This window comes from Dipteris shenzhenensis, chromosome 2 (genome assembly GCF_047967505.1).
Source record: "Dipteris shenzhenensis isolate YYH24624 ecotype China chromosome 2, Dip_SZ_1.0, whole genome shotgun sequence".
NCBI classification, from domain to species: domain Eukaryota; kingdom Viridiplantae; phylum Streptophyta; class Polypodiopsida; order Gleicheniales; family Dipteridaceae; genus Dipteris; species Dipteris shenzhenensis.
The window spans coordinates 32,364,867-32,388,314 of NC_141597.1; the positions used below are offsets into that span (position 1 = coordinate 32,364,867).

The 23,448-nt window shown below is 44.7% G+C and overlaps 1 protein-coding gene across 1 annotated transcript in view; it reads right to left on the reverse strand.

The window, feature by feature from the left end:
- Positions 1 to 7,917, reverse strand: part of ABCB26 (transporter associated with antigen processing protein 1) — a 34,639-nt gene extending 26,722 nt beyond the window's left edge. The window contains exon 1 of the mRNA XM_087387710.1: positions 7,211 to 7,917. Coding sequence (XP_087243836.1) covers positions 7,211 to 7,795 — 585 coding nt within the window. The 5' untranslated portion in view covers positions 7,796 to 7,917. The remainder of the gene's footprint in view (positions 1 to 7,210) is intronic.
- Positions 7,918 to 23,448: the final 15,531 nt, after the last annotated feature.

Below are 23,448 nucleotides of genomic sequence, written 5' to 3' on the forward strand. Positions count from 1 at the left end.
CGGACACCGATTACGGAACGGTGTGAGGGACGAGGAACAAGGTCCCAGGTGTGGTTCCGAAGAAGAGCATGAATTTCCGCTTCCATAGCCTGTTTCCAATGAGGCTGGGCCAGAGCCTGAGGAACGGTAGTGGGCTCGCGAGTGGCGAGGATGCGAGACATAAGGGCGTAATTGACATGGAGGGGATCAGAAGAGGACGGTGGGGGGTGGTGATGAGAGCGACGAGGCCCATCATCAGGGTGGGGTTCGGAGTAGGGATCCTCAAGATCGGAGGAGCGGAGAGTATCAATGAGCCATCGCGGAACACGTACCGAGCGGGGTTCCAAAGGAGGAGCAGACGAGGGTGGAGCCGGAGAAGGAGGCGGAGGAGAGAGAATAGGAGGTGATGTAACGGGGGACGAGGCAGGTGGAGGGAGAGAGGGCTCCGGGGCATCAGACGGATCTCCAAGAACAGGAGGAGAGCGGAGGATGGCGGAAGGACATGCTCGTCGAAAAGGACATCCCTGCTCACGGAGATAATGCGGCGGCGAGGATCATATAGGCGATAGCCAGTGGAGACGGAGTTGTAGCCTACGAACAAGAGCTTGTGGGACTTATGATCAAGCTGTCCACGATCAGATTTAGGAATATGAACATAAGCATCACAGCCAAATACCCGAAAATGGGAAACATCGGGCTTAGATCCATAGTAAGCCTGATAAGGGGTCATGCCTGGGACTGCTGATGTCGGAGAGCGGTTAAGAGTATGGATTGCAGTCATCATGGCCTCGGCCCAGAGAGACTGAGGGAGTTGACTGTGAGTTAGCATGGTCCGAGCCATTTCAACGCCGGTACGATGTTTACGTTCAACCACGCCATTATCAGAAGGGGTACCTGTGTTGGCAAATTCCCGTTTGACACCATGACTACTCAAGAACCGATCAAACTCAAGAACCATGACTACTCAAGAACCGATCAAACTCGAGAGAGGTGAACTCACCACCCTTATCAGCACGAAGAATTTTGAGCGAGTGGTTGGATTCTTTTTCCACCAGGGCTAGCCAGGTCTGGAAACGACTGAAAGCCAGATCCTTGTGGGAAAGAAAATAGATCCAAGAATAGCGACTGAAGTCATCAACAAGGAGCATGTAGTACGAGGCTCCCCCCAGTGACATAATCTGCATAGGGCCACATAGGTCGAGGTGAACAAGACCAAGCGAAACGGTGGCAGGGCGAGAGGCATGATGGGCGAACGGCTCGCGATGTTGTTTGCCCAATATACAAGAGGGACAGAGACCTTGGCGAGTGCCGACGTTAGGGAGGCCGAGGACAAGCTGATCACGGAAAGCACGATGGAGAGCATCAACGTGTAGATGACCAAACCTATAGTGCCAAAGGTCGCCAAGAGAGGTTCCTGTAAGGGAGGGAAGGGCGACAAGCTTGTAGATACCATTAGTAGAATGGCCGGTCCAAACCGGCAGTCCGGTAGCACGATCGCGGATGGTAACAGAGGCCGCTTCAAACTCAACCTTCATATTGTTTTGACAAATCTGATGAACCGAAAGGAGATGAAAACCGAGAGACGGAACATAAAGAACACGAGAAGAGTGTTTACCCCCTTTGCCATCAGGAATAATATCAAGAGAGCCCTCTGAATGAACAGGAATAGAGTGCTTGTCGCCGATGCAGACACGACCAAAATGAGGGATGAGATCCTGGAGCAGCGAGGAGGAGGGGGTCATATGCCGAGAGGCCCCACTATCAACGATCCATTCACGAGCATCGGAACTATGGAGAGCCAATGACTCTACTGCAGGAAGGGGTACCGAATTCAAGAGCTCAAGGTGAACAAATGCAGGAGTGGGGGTAAGGGAGGCATCAGCCGCAGCGGCCAGGGGTGCGTCAGCTCGTTTGTGTTTGCGGTAGGGACAATTGCGCCAATAATGGCCAGGAGTGCCACAGTGATTGCAATTACCTTTGGGAGCAGGACGGTCACTGGAGGGATCTGAAGAAGATGAGTTAGTGGCAGAGGACGGGGCATTCTTGGATCGAGGTTTGGGACGGTGGGCCACAAGAGCCTCAGAAGAACCATCAGAGGTTTTAATGAATTGTTCCTCCTGATCCATCATCATGGGGACAAGTTCCTCCCAAGTGATGGTGCTGAGGCGGCCAGAGGTAATAAGAGAAGAATAGAATGCTGCATATCGACTGTCAGTAATAACATGAGATAAGAGAGTAATAGCCATATCTTCGGAGGAGATAGCCTTGCCTGCATGGAGGATGTCCTGATGCATGCTCTGCATTTTATTGATGTGGTCCCGTATGGAAGGGGAAGTAGCCGGATCGAGGCGACGAAGCTGAACTTCCAAGGAGATACGTTTCATGGGAGTGACGCGAAGATACATGCCATCAAGAAATTCCCAAATAGCACGTGCAGAAGTAAGGTGCTTGATATGATTGAGAACCCCTGGTTGACAATTGAGAAAGATGAACGAGCGTACACGAGCATTCAATTTGTCCCAGATAAGAGAAGCATGTGGCTCCTCCTCAGGAGACGGACGAGGGATCCCGGGATCAACAAACTCAGCAAGATCATAAGATTCCAATACAGACGCCATCTGAATTTTCCAAAGGGAATAGTTGGTCCCATCTAACTGCCGAGCATCTGGAAATGTAGGAAGAGTGGGGATGCGTACAGGCTTGTCAGACTCTTGAAAGAAACTGGACATAGGGGGAACGCGAAGATCCGGAGTAGAATCCTTTGTTTCATCAGCCATAACTGAAACCAGGGAGTGGACAGCAACCAAGGGCTGAAGAGAACGGGGCTGGTGAACAGATCAAAGTCTAGAACAGGGCTGCCGACAAGCAGCAAAAAAAAAATATAGGGGGAAGAAGAGAGCTCTGTAGTCAGCGGGAAAGAGAGTTGCTGACGAGGACAAGCTTCTTCAACTTCATCAATACAGGAGTTCCAAGATCAGAGAGTATTCTGGTGCTCTGATACCATATTAAAAATGGCAGCGGAAGATGCAAACAAACTGAAGCTACAGAACCACACAGAGAACACTAGAGATAACAAGATGTGCCACAAACAGATCTGCTGTAACTCAGCCCATAAACCAGGGCAGCAACTGAAATACAAGGTATCCTGAACAGGATAAGAAACAGGAGCTGCAGGAGGGGCTAAACTGAAGCAGAGGAAAGGGGGCACAAGGAGGCTGCAGAAGGGGCTGAACTGAAGCAGAAGAAAGGGGCACAAGGAGGTTGCAGCCTGAGAGCACGGAGGCTGGAAAAGCCTGAAGCGAAGAGGCAGGGGGCTGGGAGCGAAGAGGCTAGAGGAGCCTGAACCGAGGAGGCAGGAGCCTAGAAATGAGGAGGCTGAAGGAGCCTGGGCGAAGAGGCAGGAACCTTGGAACGAGGGGAACTGTAGAAGCCTGGAGCGAGGAGGCAGGAGCCCCGAAGAGGAGGGATCAGCTGAATCCCTACTAGCACGACTACGTGTGAGAAATGGCGCACGTACTAACCAAATATGCATGTGGACTTATCTGTTGGAGATTAAACTTTGCACAGCTCTTAGGTTACCGTAGACGTACATCCACGCAAGATTTGGTGCCCAACTGATTTGGTATGCGCCACGTGGAAGGTACAATGCATACATTTTTGCAATCCCTACTAGCACGACTACGTATGAGCTATGGCGCATGTACTAAGGAAATACGCGTGTGGACTTATCTGTTGGAAATGAAACTTCGCACGACTCTTAGGCTACCATAGACGTACATCCACGCAAGATTTGGTGCCCAACTGATTTGGTATGCGCCACATGGAAGGACAGTTGCGTACATTTTTACAATCCCTACTAGCACTCGTGACTACGTATGAAAAATGGCGCGAGCGTGGGCAGCCAACAGAACAGCTGAGGGGAGGCTCCGATGGGGATGGCCAGGAGCAGGCTGAAGACGAGCCTTGAGGAGCTGCTGGAAGAAGTGATAGAGATGAGGAAGGGGGGAAGACCCTTTTATAGGGAAGGCCAGGAGGGTCGGCCAGATGGCCTAGACCGACCAGCCTGGTCGGTCAGCCAACTGGGCCGACCAGCTGGTCGGCCAGAGCCTGGTCGGCCCAGGGGCTGGTCGGCCAGCCCTCTGGCCCCCCTGCTGCGTGGGAGCTGGTCAGCCAGCCAACCCTGGAGATGTCAGTCTCAACACCAAGGACTCAGCATCCAAGGCGTCCAAGAGACTGGTGCTTCCTAAGGCTGAGCACTGATCGGCCTAGGAGTAGTAGGCTCATGGAAGGGGCATGTGACGCATGAGGTAACCTTTTAGGGCATATTGCCTGTGACCCCATCCGGGGGCCCAGAGATATTCGTTTTGTGGTATAATTATGCCCTGACTATGGGCAAACACCTGGAGAAGGGAGATCCTTTTTTGTGTTTATTTTTAAAGGCTGTTTGCCCTGTTTTGGAGCAACGGAAGCTGCAAGGGGCTGTGCAGGAGCAATCCCCATAGGCAAGGAAAGGACCTTACTCCTGGGCCTGTCGGCCAGAAGCAGGTCAGCCAGCAGAGTAGCCTGGTCAGCTGTCTGGTTGGCCAGCAGACCACGAGGTCGGTCACAACAGGGAACAGATCTGCCCCTAAATAATTTCAGTCTACAGCCACTGGCTGTTCTTCTCCTGCCTACCCTAGTCTACCTAAACCTCTCCCCGAAGCATGACCTTGGAACCGTCTGCCAAAAGACATGGATTGTCATCTAGGATCCTGCTGAACTTTGGTAAACACTGAACAACTTCATCGACGCTAACTACATAGCTGCCATTCTTGATTGCAATGCAGTTGACCTTGAGGGGACCATGTTTGTGATGATGGTGAGAGACATGACTTCAGACACCTTTTTTCCCCACTAGACTGAGTAGACCACCATAACATCCACCTGCTGATGTCTCTAGATACAGTTTCTGCGTCTGACTCTAGAATACTTGGCTGATGCATTACAAAGTCAGAGTCCCTTTCTGCTAAAGGACCGAAACTCAAACATACAACTCAATGCCATTCTCAAATCATTGAGCTTAGGCTCCTCATCTAGATGCAGCTAGATGACAAATTAATTGAAGCCCTTGGCATTCTCCTACTCCACCAAAGTGCATTGGTGCAAGCAGACATGGGCCATTGGCATCCTTGCCGACAGCTTGAAAAAGGCTTAACTAACCATAAGACATCAGAATTTTGGTTATACGCTGGAGACCAATTCGTCTATAAATATTAGTGGAGTGGGACGGATGGTGGGGCATAGACTTGTGGCTGTCGTTCAAAATCTTGTCCTGCCTCCGCATTCACTCCTCTGCTTGGGCTATGCATTACCGTTCTTATTATGGTTTTTCCTGGGCAGCTAGCTTCCTGCCAAAGATTCCCCTGCTAGAGTTGTCACAGCAAGTGCTGCATTATTGCATCATGTTCTCAAAGGCTAGGGCCAAAGGTTTCGTAAATCTTACTGGCGGATCTCGTGGCTGCTCAGGTGAGAGCAGACAAAACAAAAAAGCAACAAATGCATATGCTGGCAAACTTCTTAAGAAAGTATTATACAAAAATAACCAGAACAAAAAACAGTCTTGCTTCGATAGAGAATCCATGCAGCCGGAAGACAGAGCCAAGGCCCGCCACAGGGACAGAGCAGATAGATCTGAGAGTCGAAAAGAATCCGCTCTATCTCCAGGCCCTTCAAAACAACACGAGCAGGGGATACAGTCAGAGGACGAGGGCCAGATTCGGTCAAGCGCTCCCGCTTGTACAAGGGGCAAACAAGATGGAATGGTCAGGGCAGTCTTCAGGCAGCCAGGTAAAGCTAACAAGTCCAGCCTGGACAGCTACCTTCCAGTTGTCCATAAAAAAACATATTTCATCTTGATTCTTGATACTTGAAACGTATCATGCCTCCAACAGTCTCAGACACATAACAGATACTCATGCTTGATGAAAGAACAAAGAGAGCTTAGGGATTAATATTCAGCATGCCCACTTTGGTATGAGTACAGAGGCCTTGCAAGCTGAATACTAACTGTTCAAACTACTTGTCAGGCAAGGAGCCAGGAGGAGGACATATGTTTCATCCGATGTATTCTTGTCTACTGCATCAACTCCTAGCACGTAAGACATATTCCTCCTCATGTTTGTCACAGATGTATACCTTAAAGGGAATCCTTGCTTCATCTCTTCAAGCAACCCTATCACTCGTGACTTTCTGTTTCTACTACAGCAGCATCTCCGAGCCAGATTTCCTGCTTGCTTTGGCAAGCTCTTTTGGCTATTTGGAATTTATCCACGGAGGCATGAGTTTGATCTTTTCTTCACTTGGGTTGGATATGAACTCTGTGGAAAGACAAAAATCATAGTCTTTGGGGATTCCAATTTTTCCAAATTTCACTATTTCCAGATATCACTCAGGCAGTCTTTTTATGATTGTCTCGGTGCACACAAATACATTCCTCTGTCTACTTGTCTTATATTGAAATCCTTTGATGTTTGTAATTGCATGTTCCTCTTTGAGAACTGCTTCTTGATATATAAACAAACATGGATTTCAACAGCCAAAAAAAAAAAGGTCTCCCCCCCTGAAATGTGAAAGAGTGGACCCAAATTTTAACATCTCACGTGTCGTTAGGTAATCAGAACATTAGCGTAAATATTACAGGATCATTCTTTTAAGAGTCTCATGCTGCACAGGCTATGTAATGTCACAAAAGGGCGTGAAGCTGCCCTTGCACAGCAAATTATCAACTCACAAACCAAAAAAGAAATAATAGAACCATTAGCAGTAGATAGATTACTTCATGGTGCATTTGACACATACAAATATAGCAATTGAAGGCCCATTGAATGCTCGTTCTTAACAAGATTTGAGAAACAAATTCTGCCAAATCCTATTCCCATCTAACTGTGGTAATAAGACGATTTTGCTAATATGTATAAGCCCATAAATTTTGAGCAGTAGTCCAACTTGTCTAACTGTGGTAATAAGACGAGTTTGCTAACATAAATAAGCCCATAAATTTTGAGCAGTAGTCCAACTTGGCAAGCTTCCTATAACAGAACAGGGCACCCAAATCCGCTTAAAACGTTTTTGGCGTACGCAGAAGCTTTGAGGCAGACTTGAAGGTCAACGAAACGACTTATTACAATGTTTCACATTCCTTAAATCCCGCAGGATAAATTTTCCTACCACCAGGTGAGTAGAAACGACGTACAGCTGCCACAATCAATGCGAGGAATGCGATACCAACAACGAGCCTGTCGGGTGCAACCAGAAGCCATAGACGTTGCATTGCGGACGCAAAAGATATCTTCTGTTGCTCATCTTGAATAACGTCGTTCACTTTCCACCAACTGCCACCTGGTAGCACGGACCTGATGCTCGTCCAGATTTCCAACAGCTGTTGAAAGGAGAACTCTTTGCGGTGATGGGTTGTCACAGAACCGTTCCCTTTAGAGGAAGCATCGGGCAATTTCGAATGGACCTGCTCCAGGCTACCAATGACCCCGGAATCCGAGGACGGTGGAAATGCGCCATTGCCGACATTACAGGGGCGAAAGGAGCCAAAGCGTTTGCATTGAAAAGAGGAAAATTTGAGGAAGGAGTCAAGGTTGCTGAGGGAAGGAGGGGTGAAAGCGAGGAGGACGAGTCTGCGGGCACAATTTCCGGCAGGGAAAGGATCGATGGAGGAGGGAAATGGATGTGGGCAATGCAAACCAAAACGAGAACTTAGCTCAGGGGTCCAACAAATGAGGTGATGGTGGCGGGAACCCATAGAGGGTGCAGAGGCAGGCAACATTCTTCATTAGAGCTGACTGATGGGGAGCAAGGCAACGGGCATCATGCAAAAGGAAAGCAAGAAGATGGGTTCCTCTTAGAATAGGTCTGTTTGATGTATGATTGTGAATGTGAGGAGTGATTTTTTTTGCTTGGATGAGAAGAAGGGGAGCAGAGAGCCAAAAGGGACGAGGAAAGCGTGCCTTAACACCAAAAGCCTTGTCCCTACCACCTTCTTGTCCTTACACACACACACACCACCTCCACATAGGCATATGCCATTTGACTCCACACGTACACAAACCTCAAGGTAGTTACCCACCATCTTGTGCCCACCCCCCACGCACTAGGTGGTGGACAACACATCTATTAAAAAAGGAAGTACTGCTGACAAGCAAGCATGATCGCCCGCTTGGTTACGCTTCCTACTGACAGGTGCAAAGTTTGAATCCCTTTGCCAAGAGGCTCCTTCAGCTCATGGGCAACGAATCACGTGGGTGCATTTGGCGGCCACATCAAGGCACGCCCACACACCACCTCCGCATTGGATAGCACCCACAAATGCCATTTGACTCCATAGATAACACCCCTCCACGAGGGCAGAATCTCCATGCAAGTACACACCACCCAGTGCCCGTCTACGTTAGAGCAGGGGCATGCACTGTGTGGTTACACACTAAGTGGACAACAAATTTAAAAACATGAAGTAATAATGAAAAGCAAGCATGATGGCCTAGTTGGTTACACATCCTACCTTTAGGGTTGAACAAGACCCAAATAAAGTCAAGTTAGAGAGCCATGTAATGGGCGACTATTCCCCATGGTTCGAAGAGCACAACTACTATCACTCCTCCTCCGCAGAAGCTTGACCCTATCTTTAAGCGCAGTGGAATGGAGACGTGTAGAAGTTAAAGTCCCTAGGATTTGGTGCGTGCAAGGTCCAAATCTCTTTGTCAGCCCAAATTATGGATAGGCAGGGGATAGGCAAGTTGAGGCTACTCAAGCTCATAGGTGCTCCCCATTTTCTGCAAAACATGTGGTGGCCAAATCAGAGCACGCCTACACACCCTCCACATTGGCTAGCGGAAAATAGGTTTTTAAAAAACGAAGTAATAATGACAAGCAAGCATGATGGCCTGCTTGGTCACACTTCCTATTAGCGGGTGCAAGGTTAAAATCCATTTGTCAACCCACATTACAGATGGGTAGGAGATAGGTAGGGGCAATGCATCAAGTGGGTACACGTGGTGGCCACATCAGGGCATACCCCTTCTCTCACATGGGTGGGCACCGGTATGTAAACACCCTCAAGGCACCCTCAAAGGAAGGGTTGAGTCTCTACCATCCAATCAATCACAATTTCTTCACCTAAACCCCAACTTGATGTCCTCCTTAGGGCATTCACTCTCTAAAAGCCCATAAACTATGTGCAAGCAAGTACACATCTAAAATGCGCCTAAAGTTAAAATTTTACATTTTTTGTCATTATTGTTTACCCATCTTCCATATGCACACATTAAAGCCCACTTTGTATGTGCACATAACTAAATTGCATCAACTAAGTATTGTGCTAATCCACTCCTGTCTGCACAAGGACTGTAAGCCCCCTATTTCAATCAGCCCCTTCCATTAACAATTGTGCTATGTTACATTTTCTTTAAAGTGACCACCCCAGGATGTCCTCCAACTAGTGATGATTGAAAAGTTCAGATAGCTTTCCTAATTCTCTATGATGGCACCATTAAAAAATCCCATTTTCCTCAAAATGTTGACATGGCCGCTACCCTCCACAATAGTGAATGGGTAGTGGCAGAAGAAGCAAGCCTGAATCTCACTTTCTTGGCCTATCGATTGGTTATCGAAATCAAGGAGATTCCTACCATTCCGTATCTCATCCATCCCCTTGCGATCATTGCCCTCTAAGTCGAGGGAGCCATGGGGGGGGCACGTGGGCATGGTAGGAAGTGGCTTATGGAAATTTCATCCTTTCCTTTAGCTTGCTCCATTGGAAATGTTTTCTTCCCCTTGAGGTCATCCTTTAAGACTTGACTTCCTAGCTCTTTTTTGTGAATTATCCTGATTTTGCATGTCTTTGCTTCGTTTCTTCTTTCTTTTATGTTTTGATCATCACCTTTCTTATGGAGAAAAATAGGAAGATGAAGAATTTCAATGCTCCAAGGCACTTTTTGCCCTCTTGTGAATCTAATGGGATCCACATGAGATGTCTACCCTTCACATCCCTTACAATGTTTCCATTCATCCATAGATTGCAATCATTAATGCCTAGTTTTACTATTTACTAGGTGACCGTGATGGCCAAGGGGCATGCAACTCACAAAGCCATACAACGCAACTGTATGTATAAGAACAAGTATATGTCTTGGCATGTGTCTCAAAATTAACATCATAAAGTAGTCTTCTTGTATGTTCAAGTCAATTCCAATCATAAGAACATGATACTGTATTAGCATATGTGTGTGTTAGCAAGTGCATCTATGTCTATGTGAATGTATATATGTGTACGTGAATTTTTATACATAGGCATCAATGTAAATATGTGTATATGTAGGCATGGGTACATTTGTATGTAAATGTGAGAGTGTGTGCGCATGCACGTGTATGGTTGTCCCTCTCTTTTGGATTGATCTTTGTATTATAATGATAAATGGAATTTCACCTCAAAAAATTAAATGTGTATGCGTGCGTGCATGCGCGCGCACATTTAAATGTAGGCATGGGTACATTTGTATGTAAATGTGAGAGTGTGTGCGCACGCACATGTATGGTTGTTCCTTTCTTTTGGAGTGATCTTTGTAATATAATGACAAATTGAATTTCACCTCAAAAAAATAAATGTGTATGTGTGCGTGCATGCGTGTGCACATGTGTGTGTGTGTGTGCGTGTGCGTGTGCATGCACGTGCATGTGTGTGCATGTGTGTGTGCATGTGTGTGCATGTGTGTGCATTTACGTGTGCATGTGCGTGTGTGTGTGTGTGTGCATGTGCATGTGCGTGTGTATGAGAGAGAGAGAGAGAGAGAGTATTTTATCACGTTTCTCATCTCTTACCCTTTTGAAGGAAATAAATTATACACATGATGTTGACCTCAAAGATGCAGGTTTTTATGTAGACTCTCGTAAAGCTTTGCTCTCCCAAACCTTTTTTTGTTGTGTTTAAATTCACATGCTAGATGTGCAAACCTTAAGAATCTAGGACTATAGTTGGTAGGGTCCAATAGCTTGCTTTAACCTTTGGAAGTTGAGCTGAACTAGGACTTGGATGATAAAAATATCTACATCCTCAAAAGCAGCAAGTTGGTTGTAGCTCCACAACCTCGGCCTTGTGGAAGATTAACATCGGGAAACTAAAGTTTCTTGTGGTAGTTGCTTCAATAACCTTAGCCTTGTGGCAAACTGATGTTGGGGGGTTTTAAAATTTTGTGAGTTTTTTTCTTGCGAGTTCCACCAATTTCACACTAAACACAATCGCAAAACATATAGCTAGTGGCTATGTAAGTGTAACTCGCAATCTCAAAACATATAGCTATGGGCTAGCAGTTAGCAATGATGCATCCTTCACACAATAGTTTAAAAAATACATTTTTAAATAAAAGATAAGAGTAGAAGGTTTCCCTCCCTTAGGCAAATAAATGCCATGAAGGCAACCATAGCATTATGTCCTTTTACAATCCCATAAGTTTGAAATCCACAAGACTTTGAGCCCAAACTTTAAACTTGCATGGCATGATGCAGCACATGTTTATAGGGCTTAAGTATGTAATGCATCACTATGGAGAGGGAGTATGCTTATTAAATTGTGGTTATTGATTGGAAAGGGATAGGTAGGTAGGATGGTTATTAATTGGAAAGGGATAAGTACGTCCTTTATTTGTAGGCGTTTGAGGCATGCTCCAGCTATAGCAAGTTGTAGGGGTTTTTGTTGTTCCTAATAGGCTAGGGATTGATGTGTCCTCCCCGCATATGCCTATTCTTTATTTCTTTGCATAGTTTGTGGGATAAAGATTCCTCTCCCACCTCAACAATTATCACCTTTTGGCCATTTTGAGTGGAATATATTACTGTTTATGAGGTAAAGGTATGGCTCTTGCACTCACATTAGTCTCAGGAGAAACAATACTCAATTGACCAACAAATAGTTCAAACATGAATAAAAGAGAGAAAATACCCAAAAAAAGGTCATTGGCTTACCAAAACAATTATGAATACAAAAGTGTGCTGCAGTCATACCAAAGAAGGAAAAGGCAAAAAATTGCTCATTGGCTTACCAAAACAATTATGAAGTAGTGTGTTGTAGTAAAACAACTCATAACAAAATGATCCTAAAATGCAATGCAAGAGTGTGCTGCTATAAATTAGTAAAACACAACTCAAAATGAAGGGAAAGGAGACAAAAAAAGACAAAAAAATTGCTCATTGGCTTAGCAAAGCAATTATATAGTAGTGTGCTGCTCAAAGTGAAGACTTGTTTTGAGCAAAGGCTTGCAACCCCTAAATCTAATCTAAAATCAAGTGCTTGTAATGTGAATTGTTGCCTCCTCTTTTTAAAGAGGAATTGAGTAGCCAAAGGATAGCCAAGTGAAGACAAAAAAGTTGGTTGAAGCAGCCACTCATGGATAGATAAAGGGGGGCAAAAATGATGTTGATGTGAGCTGCAGTAAAATGGAAACTTATTCTAAAATAGCCTTGTACACGTTGCTAGTCATGGCCTATTTCCCTACATCTCCACAACAGTATCATCCACATAAATGCAATGTTGTCTTCTCTTCTTCGATGATGCCTTTCTCACATATATCCCATTGTGCATCTCCATGTGCCTAGCCATATTGTCTACTTAACCTCGGCGTAACAAGGTGATGCACTACTTTAAATGCCATTTTGTCCTAGTCCTTTCTATTGTATTAAACATTTCTACCACATCAGCACAAATAACACAAAGTTCAACAATTGTACTTGGAATGATCACCTTGCCCTTCCTAGAGTCCAAATTGTCCCTTCTTCTCTTACATTGGAGCTCAATTACTACACTGGTTGCACACTTGGCCTTTCTCTTCACTAAAGCAATAGGCTGCACCTCAACATCCCTAGGACATATGTGAATGGTATTGTTGCCATCTTGCTAGCATCTACATCACCCTCCATGTCATGCACAAGTGAAACTTTCTCATGGTGATGATACTATGACCTTTGACTTACTGGACATTTGCCTAGAGGGAAATCTAACCACAACATTAAAATACATGCTTACTTTCTTGACTATTTTTGTCTACTCTCACATATCAATTGCACTAGCATGTATTGGATCTTACCACTAGCAAATTGATGGAACAACAACCTACACTCAAGTCCAATGTTATCACAACAATTATTATTAAAGCAACACCCAAAGGAACTTAAAAATGGTTTTACCTCATATGATCCATCAACATTATCTTTTGCTATAATTTTAGGGATAATGTTGACTCCATGTGAGCCAAAATATTATGAAACAACTTTGTATATTGCACATCAAAAGTGTTTATGTATCGATAAACACAAGTTTCTTATGGAAAAACAAATCTATAATTCCAATCATGATGCAAAAGACAATATATAAAATACACCACATGGACACATATATTACATGAAGGAGATTCAATAAAGGAAGCAAATGCATTGCCACTACTTGGAATAAAACATAACAAAAAATAAAGTCTCATCCACATGCATGTTGTATAGAGGAACTCACAAAACCCCAGCTAAGAGCAAAGTCTCAAAGCTTGCACAGGTCAAGGTGGCCATAAAAGAACGCTATCTCCTACGATGGCAAGGCAATGATCACGCACTTAAAGATAAAGCAACATACTCTCATCTATAACTAATGTATGTTCTTCATTTTCTTTCTCTTGTTTGTTTTTTGGTTTTTTAGTTGTACTAGATGTGAACCAATTGTAATAAAAACTTCAAGTTATCATCTCATGTCTTTTAAGACATAATATAAAAGCTTTTTTGCTATAAAAAAAGTGTGCCATCATGTATTGTGTGAGGGGATACTGTGGAAACCTACCTTGCCTTTTTAGCACAACACCCCTTGCAACTCTAATGTTCACAGAGCAATACATGTGAAAAGTAATTTAATGTCAAGAGGATCACTCCAGTGAGCACTGTGATGTATGTTAGAGAAAATTAAATCAACTTGGTCCATATCCTTAAGTGAAAACTTAGATACACAAAATGAGTCTTCTGCTTCCTCCAATTTTCTAACAGATTAAAGGATATCCTTCAATTCTCTCTTCACATATGCCTCTTCATTCAATCTTTCACAAAGAAGCATTAAAAAGCACCAATATTAATTCTATTGTAAATTTTTTATTTCCAAGTAACTTTAGCATTCATACATGGGATAGTCCATCCATAGTTACTTGTTCAATCTATTTAGTGCTCCAAAAAGAGTCAATTTGTTAGCTAGCCCAACAATTATAAGCTTGCTCTTACCACAATAAGCTTGGCAACATCAAACTTTGTAGTTTTCCTTAATTGCCTCCATCCAAGCGTGAGTGGTATGGTTACCATCCCAACAAAGGAGCCTTTTTTGCTTCAAAGCCCCCCCCACATCTCATTCGCCTAAAGATTCCTCAAAATTCTTATTGACCTCCTTGCCAAATAAGAACCCAAGTAGCAATACGCCAATTGTGAGATGAGAATTATGCCCCTGAAGGACCTTTTATAGACAAAACTAACACTCCCTTCTCCTCCAAATACCCATCAGAAACAAATGTCCTTTTCAAAGTTGAATGCCTTGGGAAACCTACCTGACACCATCATGTATGTAAATGGGAAATCATGTAGACTTTTTAATGATTCCAAACTTGTTTCTTAAAAATTTGATTAGAACTCTAAATGCACGTCTTCATAAGGCCTTAACAAATCTATATATCAATTGGCTTGCACAAATTTGGGAATCCAACCCAAATCAAATAAATGCAACTCTGGATTCTAGAGGCAAATGGATAAGGAATAGACAAATAAAACTTCGGTAGTGGCAATGGACAATGTAGCAATCAAAAGGCCAGACAACTTGTGCTAATCATCGGTGACGTATGCAGATGGAATCTAAAATCTTCCATATTCATTTGGAGGGGGTATGGAGGGCTTGAGCTAGGTATTCAGGGGAGGGAAGGGATCCATAAAGAGAGGGATAAGAAGGGGATTTTGATTTTTAAGATCCAAAATGCTATAACAAGGATAGTAGCACATGAAACATGGTCACAAAAGTAGACATAAGCACCATATGAGCCTTGAAATCTTTTGTAAGACTCATGGGCAATAGGACATACAAGGGGGAAAGTACTTGACATAGGGAGTCAAGTTAGAGGAGGCGGAAGGGAAGAGTATTCTTGGTTTTGTTACTAGCTAGTCAATAGGCATTTTGCTACGTTGAAAATGTAAATCATCCATGTGAAAAAATGTGTTGCCCAAAAATTATGCTTCCATTTGAATAGCTCACAACCAAGGTATGAGCAAGGTATGTAAACACACTCCTTTCATTTCCCCCTCCTTTATAAATCTTCCCTTATCTCCCTCACTATAGTTCATACCCTCATCTTATCTCTTCCAATCCCATTACACAACTTGCTCTACTTCTCCCCTACACCTCACATCACATTAGCAACATAGAGAGTATCACTCTTTAGGAACATGAAGGCCCAAACCTCAACGATGGAGTCTTTACTAGAGGATACCAAAACTTTCCTCATTTCTCCACTCATGAGCTTGGCATACAATTGGTCATGGTTGTACAACACCAAGTGATTTTTGTGTGTTTTTGCTTGCTGTCAAGGGAGATAATCCAACTAATAGTTTGGAAATGATAGCTAAGCAAATGCCATTGTGGGGGGACTATTGATTCCCTTTTCTATGATAAAGAGATGCTAGGAAGCCTCCATGTAGGCTGGAAAGATAAAGACTTCTTACATATGATGAATTCCTTTGATGCAAATATTTATGGAGGAGCTATGGTTTCTTGAGGTTCAAGAAGGCCAAAGACATGATGGACTTGCCTTCATGGATGGATTCCACTTAACATAAGGTCCAAATTGTTAGCACACGATCAAGGGCATCCTATCCAAATGCTCCAATTTAGTTGTGGGCATTGTCAAATAAAAGTTGTTGTAGTCTGCTAGGTGGCTAGTGTTGCTCTTTTCAATACTGAGATACAAGAGCCATATTCTCTAGCTTGGTAAAGGTATGTGATGATCTAAAATGCCACATCAAGCTATATTGAAGATGCGTTGAATTGAACCAGAATAATCTAATGTGGGATCTATGGCTTGCTACTAATCATCCATGAAAACAATAGCATCTGGAGCCACTCTACCCATGTCCAATCTACTTTCAAACCTATTGCGTAGACCAAGCATCAAAGAGAAGGGACTTGGTATGAGGATCCTAGACGTGGGAGGGGAAATCATTGCTGTTCTACTCAAGCAAGTGTGGCATATCCCCCTGCTCGGTTCGGCTTGCATTGCTAGATGCATCATGAAAATTATACCAGAGAAAAGAGCACTTAAGTATGTGTATGATGCAATGACGGCCACCTGTAACCCATCTTGTGTGAACTACTCTTTGTACATGGCTACTTGAGATGCGTTGGATATCATAAACTTGGCCTTACCAAGGTTGACGTTCAAGTCATGCGACTCACAACAAAACATGTGCAACACATCCAAATATCTCTAGAGGCCCTTAGATGAGGATGATTAGGACCACGCCATTTGCATATAAGACGATTTGAATCAAAGAGCCAGTGAGAGAGCAACAGGCCCGCTTAGTGTCCCCATGAAAGGATCAAGCTCATCTTTGTAGAGGTTAAACAAGATAGGTGACAAATGACAAACGTGTTTCACACACACACACATAGATAGATAGATAGATAGAGAGAGAGAGAGAGAGAGAGAGAGAGAGAGAGAGAGAGAGAGAGAGAGAGAGAGAGAGAGAGAGAGAGAGAGAGAGAGAGAGAGAGAGAGAGAGAGAGTATTACATCCTACAAAATATCAAAACTTCTATCAAACTAAAGAAATAAGATACAACAAGGCTAAGGGTAAAGCCACTTGAGTGGACCTCCAAAAAGGAAAAAAGAAACTAGTAGGTTGTGTTATCTTTAAACCCCTCATGAGGGCCTTTCCTTTGACTAGACACTGACTATTGAGATGCATAGGAAGACATTTGGCTTTTGGAGTCACTAGATTTTTTGGTTTAAGCACATGCAATAGGCTTGGTGATGTTCTCAGGGAGCTCACCTCACACAATTTTGGCATACTATGTGCATTCAAAAGGAGGGGTATTTTAATTCAAAAATTTGAAAAAAATTAACAGGGTTACAATAACAAGAGGGGTTTTAATTTCAACTTGAGGAAATGATTTTGTGGTCTCCATCAGTGACTCATATGTCATGGGGATCTAGCCAATACACCAGTACTCCCTCTAAGAGACTCTAGGCTAAGAGCAATGCGTGCAAATGTCATCCACTAGTGTCACTCTACCAACTCTTAGCTTGTTGCAGTCGTGAATCCATAAGAGAAAAAGGGAAAGGGGAGAGGAGAGTGGAGAAGGGAGAGGGAATGTGCAAGATGAAGGGGAAGGGGAAAGAGAACATGGCATTCAAAAAAGGCATTCAAAGGGGAAAAGAGTAAACTTCAAGAGAAGAAAGAGAGCTTGTATTCTAATGTGAGCACAAGTGAACACCAAAGGCAACTACTTGGCCTTTTACACATGCCACCTTTTGAAGGGAGGGCCAACACTATTCCCTCTCTACCACTCTCTTTCATTCTTTACAATCATCTTGGGATATTTCACATCTGAATGCAAATTTTATCATTTTGGTCTAGTTTAGGGGCTATTTCAAGGTGGCACTAAATCAAGGTCATTTCAGAGCTTTGGCTAATTTAGCATTTTGTTAATTCAACATTTTGCTAATTCAATGCACTGGGTTAGGGCTAATTTGACATGTAGGGATATGGCTAATTCAACATGCAAGAATATAGGCTACTTCAACATGCTGGGATACGGGCTAATTCAATGCGCAGGGATACAACTAATTCGATGCATAGGAATATGGGATAAAGCACAAGGATAGGGGCTAATCTATTGCACAAGGATACCACTAATTCGATGAGAGAGGAGGGGGAGGGAAGAAGGGAAGGGGATGGAGAAGGAGACGAAGGTGAAGGAGAATCATGGCAAACACCAAAGGCAAACAAGAAGAGCAAGCAAATCTTAATCTCAACACGTGAGCAAGAAGAGAGCTTGTATTTCTCAAAGGTTGCATATAACAATGAAGACCAAAGTCAACTACTTGGCCTTTTATACAAGTCACCTTTTGAAGGGAGGGCCAACCCTATTCCTTATACCACACACTCTCTCTCTTTTATTACAACCACTTGGGCCCATATGGCACCAAGGCATCTGCTGGCTCTCACATCCTTCCCTCTGTCTTCAAATGGCTCTTGTGTTATCCATATACGGGATCCAAATGGCTCTTGTACTCTCCTTGCCAATTTGGGCGATCTCGGTGGTGACTGCCTCAATCTTGAGCTATTTGTGGCTCAAAACCCATAGGGTTTGGACGGCGGTCCAGATCCATCAACATGCTCAATGGCTATTAACATGCCCCCCTTCCTATTGCTGAGTCGTCCTTGGATTAGTTGCACTACAGTTAGTGAGTGGAGAGGATCGTCTGGATTACTATGTAGTGGTCCAGTTGCCGAGGGGTGATCCTTGTGAAATAACGCCGGTACTTCCAAAAGTGGGTGGCATGCATGTCCTCGAACGTTTGAATGTGATGGCCATGAAGATTTCAGACCCAAAGGTATAGGCACAAGTCTTGGAATTGGGAGGGGCCAATGTTGGGGTCGAAGAAAATCTAGTTGTTGAGATTGTGAAGTTTGTCACATCGATTGGATGATTGTGGGCAGGGAGATCTCGAAGCAACATGAGGATAAGGCGGTTGAAGTGCACTACTGCTACCACTATGGGGTCGGGTACTGAGCTGTAGGTATCGTTGAATGACTGATGGCAAAAACAAAATCCTTCTTGTGTCATCTCCTTGGGGAAGTTGTATATAATGTTTGGATCCTTCTTTTGCAGCTCCTTGAAGTGGTGGGTCTAGGACCATTATCATTCCATGGGCATATAGAGGGGATGGATTTGCTGCTCAGGGGTTGTGCTATGATAATAGCACCAAAATTGCTCCTTCTTAAAAAATGGGATGCACCAGTGGGGTTGGAGACCTACGTCCATGTCGGTGAGGGGAAAAGGCGTGTCTGGAGCTAAGTTGTAGCCCTCGCATGTGCACTTCAGGTTGGCCCGTTTCTAGTCGTTGAAGGACTAAGTGATAAAAGTAGTGAGGGGGAATTATTTTGTACAGATGAAGGTGGGAGCCTTCAAGCTGGTGGACCTTCTAGTGTTGCATGAGAGTGCGACTGTAAAACCTGGAAGGATTGGAGGTCAGGCCACCATTGTACATCTTCTAGCAGTGATGAAGGGGGTGCTGGAGGAACATCATCATAAACATTTGGCATGGGGTCCTCCTCTGCATGTCCTCTGGTCAAATTGTTGATCCGTTTGCCAACTAGATTGGCCGGCCGCAGTAAGGTATTGAGGGCTTCGTCTAGTAGGTCGATAGGAGCATTGGATGACATGGACTAGGAGGTCTCGTGTTGTGTGGTGCTAGTGTTGGAGGCATTGGAGGAGTACTCAGGCTAGTTTGTGTAGGGAAGGGGAGGCAGGATGGGATTGACAGCGAGCGGTGTGCAGGATTTGTGGGGTGTGTGGGATTGGGGTTAGGAATATCTATGGTTGGGGATGTGGCATTGAAGACTCAGATGGCTTCCCATCCTCCTCGGTGACAACTTTGGGATACTCTACATGAATTGTTTCAAAATTGCCAACCCGGAACTCTTGAGTCATGGAGTGCTTGTAGCACCCTGTTGAACAAAATAATGACTCCGAGGGGGTGGTAAGTCGTGGAGTGATAAGCAGCTAAATGGATTTGAGTTTGAATTTCCAAAGCATGACCATGGGTCTACATCTAGTTGATGTTAGCTTGTATGGTTTTGAGAGTACACACCCATGGGCTCAGTTTTTGGGCTTGGCTAGCTGCATCACGTCATCGTCCTTTGGATAATTAGTGGACTCAGTGATTATTCGACACCACGCCTGGAAGTTTAAGAGAATGGGGTGGATAGCTAGAGTCTGAAGATCAAAGGGAAGGACTAGAGGTAAGCTAGTAGGATGAAGATCTAGTGAAAAGTAGGACATAGCTAGAATAGGGCGACAATGATCGGGATTTCCAGCGAAGGATGGTAGAGAGTGTGTTGAGCGGAATAGGGGTGGCGAGATCGATGTGAAAAATAAGATTTTGTGCACAAAGTGTGTCGAAGTGCATGTGTAGGGTTTGGGGGATTGTGCATGGGAAGAGTGTGTAGGTGGCGAGCACCTCCCTATACATAGTGAACTCCTATTGCTCCCTGTCTTCTAGTGTGGACTACTTTGGGCATCCAAAGGTACAAAGTTGATCATTTTCAATCTGCAAGGTGACGTTGAGGGTCCACTCCTATGGGAGGAGGTCGTGGAGCATCTTGATGTGGCCTGAGCATCCCTCCATTTTCCTTGCATATGTTTCCTTGGTCTATTTCAATTCCTGTTTGGATGCCCGATTCTACCTTGTCCAACTGGTCCATCATGGTCTGAACTAGGGATTCGCTTGCATAGAGCTCATCCTTGAGCTTTGTAATGGTCACTTCTAGGTACTTGACCTTGGCCTTGTACTCCTCTGCTCTGTCCAAGGCGGTTTTCCTAGTAGCCTGTGTGGCGATCATGAGTGTGTGGCTCTCATGTGCCTTGCCTGCAGTAGAGAGGAGGATAGTTGGGTGGCGTGCTCTTGCCTCCAATGCAAAATTGTGTGTAGTACCTGAGGGAGTTGGGACATGGCATCTAGTAATTAGAGCTCCATATTGTCTGCCTTCGACAATTGTTCGGCAAACATCATGTTATAACCTCCTTGCGCTCGGTATTCAGGTGCACTGCAAAAATATAAGGCTTTTGTGAGCCCTGGACATGGAGAGGAAGAGGAGCCAGTGACAAAGGAAGATGGATCTTGGGCCTGTACGAGGGTGGTGGATAGTCTGGGGGGCAGAGGAGGTGGGAAGAACCAATTCTGCCTCGAGGTGGAGGCCAATATTAACTGTATCCTCACCTTGAAACATGTCCACATCAATGGGGGTTCCTTTCGGGTGACATTTTGAGGCCTTGAGACATCTCTGTCTCTCTAGAAATCCCCGCATTTGACGGTCTTCATATTGCTCCCTCAGTTGTTTGTCGAGTGGCTGTTGAGCAGGGCGGCTTGATGGGGTCACACCTATATGAAGCCTGAGCCTTTTGGGGTTGAACACCAGTGTCTCTTCTTCAGTCGGCGGACTTCTCTTGTGGCTTCTTTGTGGGTTAGCCCAAATCCAACTGGTAGCTTCTGTTCCAACATGTGGTAGATGATGGGCATGTAGAGCATTGGGTTGCCCAAGACATCTCCATGTGTTTTTAGATCCTCCCTCATCAATGTGCAGAAGTAATCTACTTAGTTTGTGACTTGCGGCTCTACTAGCCTAGTGAGTATGTTTGACACACTAGACTGGTGGTCCATATGTTTGACCTGTGTCAACAGTTGGAACACTCTTGCCGATTTTTCCAATTTTGGCACTATGAGCTCTGAGAAGTTGATGCGGCCCTTGCTTTTCTTTCTATCATACTTGTAGTTGTTGAGGGGCTCGTCCAAATTCTTCTTGTGCATATACTTTTTCGGGTCTGTTGTTGGTAGGTCGAAGGCTGCACGCACTACATCCACATTGAGGTGGTGGAAGTGGGTGTCCCTGTTGCATCTTGAAGCATGCAAGCATGCGAATTCAAATTGTAAGTGCTGATGAACTTCCAGAGCAGCTTCATATTAAGGTGGCAGAGCAATCGGTCCACTATTGGCTTTAGATCTATCATGACCAAGGACTCTTGCACCTCCGGATCCTTCAATGCTTGGTAGGAGGCCGTGTTGTGGTAATACAGGATAGTCCTGACCTCATAACATATTTGAAGTGGATGGCACCGTTGAGTTGTTGGAGCCAGGCTTCATCGAGTAGAGAGTGTGTCAGTGTCCTGACAATGTTGTATTCTCCCTGTAATGGAGCTGGCGTACACTTCTTGGATGATTGAGAAGGCGGGGTGGCAGACACTGTTGTTTACTCTTGAGAGGTCTGTTGAGTACTCATCTCCTCCTTGATTTGTAGTTCAACTGCAGGTACATCAGATGGCATCCTGATTGATCCTGAGGGAGTGCTCTAGGACCTAGATGGACTGGTGGACAATGGATTGGTAGGTGATGGATTTGGGGGGTGGAGGTTGAGTTCCCTTTTGAATTCAAGGAACTCATTTTTGGGATCTATTGGGAAGAAGGAGGATAGGTGCGTAATGAACAAGTTTGTGGAGGAGGAAGAGGTAGAGGACATTCAAATGGAGGCTAGTGGCAGTGTGGAAGTGGGGAGGAAGTTGTGAAAATTTTGGCAAAATGCTGATAGAGTCTGTCTTTTTTTGCCAAGGTGATGATCCAGGGGGATACAGGGTCCTTTTATAGTTTTCAATATCCCACCGACTAGGGGGATAGCAAAGGCAAAGACCTGATAGGATGCAAAGCTATGGCAAAGGGGGGTTGAAGGCTTGCAGGTATGGCACCAGTCCAGCAGGGTTAGAGGTATGATGACAATCCGGTGGGATGACAGTGTGGCTACAATCCGACGGGATGACAGTATGGCTACGATCTGGTTGGCTACGATCCGACAAGATGGACGTAAGGTGATGATCCGATGGGATGGCAGTATGGCTACAATTTGGTTGGATCGCAGTATGTCTAGTATCTGGTGGGATGGCAATATGGCTATGATTCAACGTGATGGACGTAAGGTGATAGTCCGACGGGATGGTAGGCTAAGGCAACAGGGTATTAGTGAGGCTTGAAAATGGGAATTTTGAGAATTGGTGGAGGGAAAATAGGGTAGACAGACTTGATGATGCATAGACTTGTGAGGTCAGCATGCAAGGATGCAAAAAATGAAGACATGTATTGATCGTATTCACCTAATGCTCACCATGAATTTGGGTGGGTGCATTGTGGTTACCAAGGACTTGTGAGCTGCTGGTGCATGTGGGTGATATACCTACCACACAGACTTACCTAGACCTGGACTTAATGATCGCGCACTTGATGAAGTGCTAATTATGTGGAATGTAGTGGAGTTGAATTCCAAACAACAGCATACCTCATCATTAGCTAGGTAGAGCATGTGCTGATTTTGCTCATCATCTTGGTTGTCAGGTGTGGATTGTGTTGTTGTGTTCATGTTGATGGACCTGTAGCGCACGAGTCCTTGTGTGTCTGTACCCCAAGTAGGAGCAAGTTCTTGTGGTACCACGGCCTTTGATTTGACAGGTGAAGTGGCTCTAGGAGACACCTAGTTGCTACCCTTGGTATGGCAACTTTTGATGGTGTTTGCGTGGGCTGGGAGAAAGGTTCTTGTGCTTTTAGGGGTTGGTTCTTGTGTTGCTCCCTCGATGACCTTGCCGTCTTTCTCCTTGAGTTGC